The following is a 7034-nucleotide window of genomic DNA, read 5'->3' as shown; positions in this document are numbered from 1 at the left end:
AACACAGAAAAAAAATGTGTGTAGTGTTTATATATATATAAACATATATATACATACATATATATATATATATATATGTACATTCATACATATATATATATAGCGTCGCCTTACTGGCATTTGTGTTGGTGGCACGTTAGGAAATCATTCGAGCGAGGTCATTGCCAGTGCTGTTGGACTGGCCCCTGTGCAGGTGGCATGTAAAAAACCACCACTTTGAGTGTGGCCGTTGCCAGTACCGTGTGACTGGCCCTCGTGCCGGTGGCACATAAAAGCACCCACTACACTCTCGGAATGGTTGGCATTAGGAAGGGCATCCAGCTGTAGAAACTCTGCCAGATCAGATTGGAGCCTGGTGCAGCCATCCGGTTCACCAGTCCTCAGTCAAATCGTCCAACCCATGCTAGCATGGAAAGCAGACGTTAAACGATGATGATATATATATATATATATTTATATATGAAATATAATATATTTATATATATTCTGTGATATTTAATAATGTAATATGTTGACCATTGGAGGTGCATTTGCACAAATATGTTCTTGATAATAAATAAATCTGTCCCTCTGGCCTGTTTCAGGTTCAGTCCTTCTGCATGGCACCTTGGGCAAGTGTTTTCTACTATTGCCCTGGGTTGAATGAAGCTTTACGAGTGGATTTGATGAACAGAAACAGAAAGAAGCCTGTCAGATAATATATATATTTATATATATATATACACATATATATATATGCACACATACACACAAAATGTGTGTTCATTTGTCTATACTTGCATGTCTCTGAAAATTGTTGAGCAGTGACATGGTTGTCATTTCTACTGCTAATAAATTATTTGCTTGTTTTGCACCTCTGAAGAAATTGTGGAAAAAGATCCCTTACCCAAACAACAGTACCGTGATAATATATTTATGTAACCTAGCATGGAAAAACAAATGTGAAAAACATGTAAAAATGAATATATATCTTTTGCCACAGTGCTTGGTCTAATAATGTTATTGTTTACCATTACAATATGTAACAAAATGATGACTTGCCAGAGTCAACCTTGACACTTAGATATGTTAGATAATAAATATCTGGGTAGACGTGCTAATCATTGCAGGAAGATCAGATGTAAATAGCTTTATCATGTAATCATAATTCTAAATAATTAAGCTAAATGTATTTTCCACATTACATTATAAAAGCTGTCTAAATACATTTTTCAGTATGTTACTGAAAACTTTAGCTTAACATGTCTTCCTTGGGAACCATCCAATATTCTATTGTGACAATCTCTTTCAACAACTTTCACTTTTCACTGTTTGTTTATTGTGTATCTTCTTGTGACTTGTTAAACTACTATTTCGGGAAAATGGCTTTCCACAGATATCACAATTGTAAGGTTTCTCACCTGTATGGATTCGGTTGTGGTCAGTTAAATGACTATATTGAGTGAATGTTTTGCCACAGATATCACAGTGGTATGGTTTCTCTCCAGTGTGGATTCGTTTATGATTAATTAAAATATTATTCCGAGAGAAAGTTTTATCACATATATCACAGTGGTATGGTTTCTCTCCAGTGTGAATACGTTTATGTGTAGTCAAATGAACACTCTGTGAAAAAGTTTCTCCACACAAATCACAATGGAATGGTTTTTCTCCTGTGTGTATCTGTATGTGACGAGTTAAATGACCATTCTGAGAAAATGATTTACCACAGATATCACAGTGATATAGCTTCTCTTCTGTGTGAATACGTATGTGTCTCTTTAATTTATTACTCACAGAGAATGTTTTACCACAGATATCACAGTGGTATGGTTTCTCTCCTGTGTGAACATATTTATGATAAGTTAAATTAGCCTTCTGAGAAAATGTTTTGTTGCAGATATCACAAGAATATGGTTTTTCACCAGTATGAACACGTTTATGACAAGTCAAGTCATACTTTCTAAGGAATATCTTTTGACACGTATCACAATGGTGCAGTCTTTCACCTGTATGTATATGTTTAGGATGTGATAAATATTTTCTCATAGAAGACATTTTAACAAAGGTTTCAGAAGTAAATCATACACAATGGAATAACTATTTGGGGTGACTGTCACAGTATTTCTATGTACTCTTTGTATTTTCTTGTGTCTGAGGAGATAAATTATTAGAGATTGTGATCTGCAATAAAACTGATTCTCATACACTCTCTCAACAATAATTTCTTCTCATGTTCATAAAACATAGAAATAAACCTTATCTTTATTTTATAGAGTTCAGAAAAGTTAAACTTCTCCAAAATTCCTCAATAAATACCATTTCTTAAGTGGCATTTTGTGACATCTGTGGATACTTCAGTGGTCATAAATACTTTGGGCAGAGTTAATTTTACCAGAGTTCAATTTTGCAACTACTTTTTAATGTATATCCAGATAGGAAAGACACTGCATATGAGTCAGATAAAAATGCATGTTAGATTTCTCAAAATACTGACAAATATATTTCCAATGGTTTTTTAATTTTTTTTATTTTGCTGCAATTTTGTTGACGCCATAAGCAATCAAATATATTCTTGACAATATCAGTCTGTGGTTTTCAAAATCACATCCATTTGTTAATAAAGCAAAAGTGCAAAACATCCTCTCTCAATGTCAACAGATACCCTGAAATAAAGAGAGAGTTATAACAGCATGACTATTAAAGGAGATAGAAATGTCAAAACAAACATGTCAGAAAAAAAAAGAAGAGGCTTGACCGGAAAATTTAAACAGCATTAGAGAAACATGAAGTATTTACATATGAAAGACACAATGGTATGAAATTTGTAGTGGAATTGAATTATGAGAACAGGTAGGGGTTTTGAAATAGCCTTAAAACCCATATTATATTACTTTTCAATAAGTAACCAAGGATGGATTGGTCACCAACTTTTGTGGAACAGTCAAGATTATAGAAAAGGAACAACACTAGAAGATGAGGTAACTGAAGGAATCATTACATATACTGAGCACATAACTTCTTCAGTTATGATCACCATATCATCATTTAATATCCATATTCCATACTGGCATGGGTTGGACAGTTTGGCATGATTTGATGAGTCAGAGGATTGCAATGAGCTCCAGTGCTTTAGTATGGTTCTTACAGCTGGATGCCCTTCCTAATGCCAGTTACTTTACAGAGTATACAGGGTTTTTATTTTTGAGGCACCAGTACTAGAGGACACTAGTGAGAACTAACCCACAAGAGAAGATCTTTGATTTGTGCTAGGTGTTGAGTGGCTAAAGTATAATAAATGGAAAAGAACAGGTGTCTTGTAGATGAAATATATGGCTACAATTGCTGAAAAGGGAGAAAGGATACTGGAGATGAGATGTTAAGGCATACCCTCAAGGTGAAAAAGGTGAGTATAATAGAATAGGGATAGAGAATCAAGGATGGATAGGTTTGCAGGAGTGAGATAGAAATGGGTAAAGAAGTGAAGGTAGAGAATTGTGAACATGGATGGAGGTATGGTCAATCTCAATTTGGGAGGGGGAAGGTAAAGGAAAATAGGTGCCTCAAAAAAAATCCTCTGTATAATCTGTAAAGTAACTGGCATTAGGAAGGGCATCCAGCTGTAAAAACCATACTAAAGCACTGGAGCTCATTGCAATCCTTTGACTCATCAGATCCTGCCAAACTGTCCAACCCATGCCAGGTTGTCATTTTGTGCTATATGTTCTGCCTTTTGTAATTTTCTAGGTGTTCCTTCAATGCTCCAATATTTTCAGCGGAAACTATACCCTAGCAATACTGTACAAACCATGGCCCACATATGCACTGCTCCTCACTCTAATTATTCTACAGCTACTACAACAGTTTCTGCTTTTCAGAACTAGTTGCATACCACCTCTTCCCAAGGCTACTGAGGAACACCCGTCTTTCCTCTTCTCATCAACCATATTATCTTCCCTCCTTCAGACCCACACAAACTACTATATCTAGTCATTTCTCCACAGAATGTTAACTGACTGAAATTCCCTCCCCAGCTGTTTTTGTTGTTGTTACCCTTACAGACGTTAACCTCGTATATTTAAACTGGACGTCAAATTTAACAATCACATCAGGATCTAAGGCTAAACCAGGGCTGGCCAAACTGAGGCCCGCTTGATACATTCTTGAAATGGGTTTATATAAAGAAGCATTTTAAAAATTTTATCGAAAATTAAAGATTGTAATGAAAAGTATAAAAGAAAGATACAACTGTTTTTGCAGCGATCATTCATTCATTATTGTAATAATAGCATGAGAAAGGAAAATGCTTTCAATTCTGTCAGTATCGAAAGAATGCCCAATTCTGTTCTGTAGTGTTACTTTAAACATTAAATTGATGCTATATTGACAGCAGATATTCCTTCTTAACCAAAAATTTGCAATGAAGCAAAGTGGAAATGTTATTGTCTTAACCTCTCTTTATGAGCAGGTACAAATCTCTTAAATTTACACACGTAAATTTTCGTTTCCACTATGGAAACGAAAAAACTTTTTTTTAATTTTTTTTTTTACATAAAATAATTTAGTTTTCAATCATTCAAATGTATAATGTGTCTCTTTTAGGTTGTGTAAAACAAACTTTAAATCTGTAATTTAAAAGTTAGTATTTATTTCAAATATTAACCTTTTCCCGGGAGAAACCTACAAACCAACCAGAACTTAAGAACAGAGGTTCTAAATAGGAAGTGTCTTAGCTAATCGGGGAACATTTCGTAGGCTTACGTTGAATGTATCTAGAGGTCACGAAGGTGCATCTAGTGTCATACCAAAAAATTAAGAAACATGCCGGCCCTTTTTTACTAACTGAAATAATGTAAACCATAAATCTTAGCTTTATAAATAAAAATTGTTTGACAGTTTTGTAGAATTTAATGAATTAGTGGTTGATGGAATGTTTTCTTCAAGATAGTAAACAGCATGTTTTCTCGCGATGACAGACGGAATCTCAAATAACAAAGGGCTGCATCACAAAAAGATAGGTTGAAGCATAAACATTTTTAAAGGAAAATCTCAAAACATCTTCAATTATTAGGGACTAACAACATATTAACATACCGTTTTGTAATGCCTTTCTCCGCCAAATTCTGTAGTATTGACAGATACTGGCAATGAAGATATTGACTTGACAACCTTAACGTCAATCAGAGAAGTTCGCTGACAAAACAAAGCGACATTACTGATTTGCGTGGTAAGGCAGCAGCCGTGCTTTCGTAAAACATCGGTCTTTTTTTTTTAATTTCTAAGTTATTCAACGCAAAGGGTAAATAAATGTAAACAAAACCCTGTGAACAATATAGATAAATATATTAATAATGCTTACAAAACAATGTAAACCTTGAGTAAAAGAAAATGTTAAATATCTTTAGTTGGTCGCGCTGTCACTGTAGACAATAATAGTAGCTTCAGCAGACTGCGCTAAAAATAAAATGCCAGTAAAGCAAACCCAATGTGCTTTTGCTGTTGAATTACAGTTTATCTTTATTTAATTCGATCTTATATCTACTTGTTATTAACAGACTATGTAGCTGAGTGGTAAAGAAACGGGAGAAATAAAATTCGGAAGCTTTGACAATAAACTGTCAGGGGAATTACCTTTGTCATCCCGTTTTTTGAAATAATTTTCCAAGATGAAAAGTTTCCAAGGTTAACATAGTTAATGTTAATCCAAAGAAAGAGTGATAGCAAAATAGTGTCATTAAATTTAAGGGATCAGACAATGTATTTAACCACTGAATGCCATCCCAGATTAGTGAACAATGGTAGTTCATCAGACTGCTGTGATCAATGTTTCTGGATGCAGTGGAATGAAAGTATGTGTAGTGGCAGTACTGCTTTGGAGACCAGTACTCAAGTGCAAAGCAAATTTCCACCTCGTGTAAAGTTGGTTTTCTGTCAGAGTAAAGGAAACGAAATCATTGTGATGAAACCTTCACTATTTAATTTATGAAAAGTCATAGAATATCATAGGGTCAAATATTTTGTCTTGAGAAGTGAGCATGGATATCATGAGCAGAGTTGGACTAAGACACTTGATACACAAAACTCAGCCTGAAAAGACACCTCCTTCGTCCTTTGTCTAACAAAACACTAAGGCATAATTACTGAATGTGAAATAAGGGATTATTACTCCAGTGTTCCTCTATGCTGAACCCTACAAAATATATCAAATAAACTTTCTACTTTTTAAATTTTAACACTAAACAGCAGTAAACAAGCTGAGTAAATCATTTACTTATAACTAGGTCAGCAAGGAAAAATACAAATCTTTATTAATGAAAAAGAAAAAGCAAATCTATCTTTTGCAAGGTAAACCTAATACTGGGAAAAAAAAACTGTAGTGTATCCGTCGTGCCTGCCTGGATTATCTCGGAGTCAAGCACAAACTGCCCGGAAGGGATGAAATAGACAGCCACAATGCATGCACAAAACACAACGGCCCCTAACGGAAGTCTTCAAAGGCTTATAGGGAACCCGACTGACACGAGCCTTCCTCTTTTCCTTTGGGCACTCAGTGCCCTTCAATAGTGTCATGATATCTCTCTGGTTAATATTAAGTGTAACACCTGACCACCAACACAAACAAAAAACAAGTCCAATAGGGGTAAAAAAAAATGTATTAAGCAAATATGAAAACCAAAATTTGTGCCAACGAACCGATTACTCGGCAGAGGAGAAATCATCCTGGATCCAGATAAAGTGGTGCAGCCTCCAATAGAAATGCGTGCAGTCGTTTGGCAGCAGGTTTTACAGCTTGTAGAAATTGGAAGCATGCTATGTACTGCTTCAAGAAACGCGGTTTTATTCCAGGCTCGCGTCTAGTTCAGCGACATTGATGTGGTTGAAGTCGTCTGCTTTTCTTAGCCAGGCCGCATCCTCCACCTCAGCACCTTCAAACTTAGAATCTAATCGATGATACAATTATCAATACTGTGATGATTAGCATATAAAGTCTTCCCTTCCCTGCTTTGAAACAGGAAAAAATAAGATTTTATCAAAAAATGTTTCTTTCCAACTCA

At 35.1% G+C, this 7034-nt stretch overlaps 1 protein-coding gene across 3 annotated transcripts; it reads right to left on the bottom strand.

Annotated features, from left to right (window-relative positions):
* Nucleotides 1-592: 592 nt before the first annotated feature.
* LOC106881321 (uncharacterized) lies at nt 593-6811 on the bottom strand. Of its 3 annotated transcripts, none has more exons than XM_014931666.3 (3): nt 6673-6806; nt 5074-5907; nt 593-2645 (listed from the first exon to the last, which is right to left on the bottom strand). In XM_014931666.3, exon 3 carries the CDS (start codon nt 2035-2037, stop codon nt 1288-1290), a length of 750 nt encoding a protein of 249 aa, XP_014787152.2. In that variant the 5' UTR covers nt 2038-2645; nt 5074-5907; nt 6673-6806; the 3' UTR covers nt 593-1287. The 3 variants fall into 3 exon arrangements, with proteins under 3 accessions (XP_014787152.2, XP_089212020.1, XP_052825302.1); XM_089355894.1 differs by having other exon boundaries at nt 5611-5907; XM_052969342.2 differs by lacking the exon at nt 5074-5907 and having other exon boundaries at nt 6673-6811.
* Between the last annotated feature and the right edge of the window lie 223 nt (nt 6812-7034).

The sequence above is a fragment of the Octopus bimaculoides genome, chromosome 7, assembly GCF_046866305.1.
Source record: "Octopus bimaculoides isolate indiv1 chromosome 7, ASM4686630v1, whole genome shotgun sequence".
NCBI classification, from domain to species: domain Eukaryota; kingdom Metazoa; phylum Mollusca; class Cephalopoda; order Octopoda; family Octopodidae; genus Octopus; species Octopus bimaculoides.
The sequence above is the reverse complement of the archived record's forward strand: the minus strand, read 5'-3'. Positions and strand labels throughout refer to the sequence as shown.

Bases quoted from the DNA above. Each gene is read 5' to 3' on its own strand.
- LOC106881321 (XM_052969342.2), bottom strand. From the start codon at position 2,037: ATGTCTTCTATGAGAAAATATTTATCACATCCTAAACATATACATACA.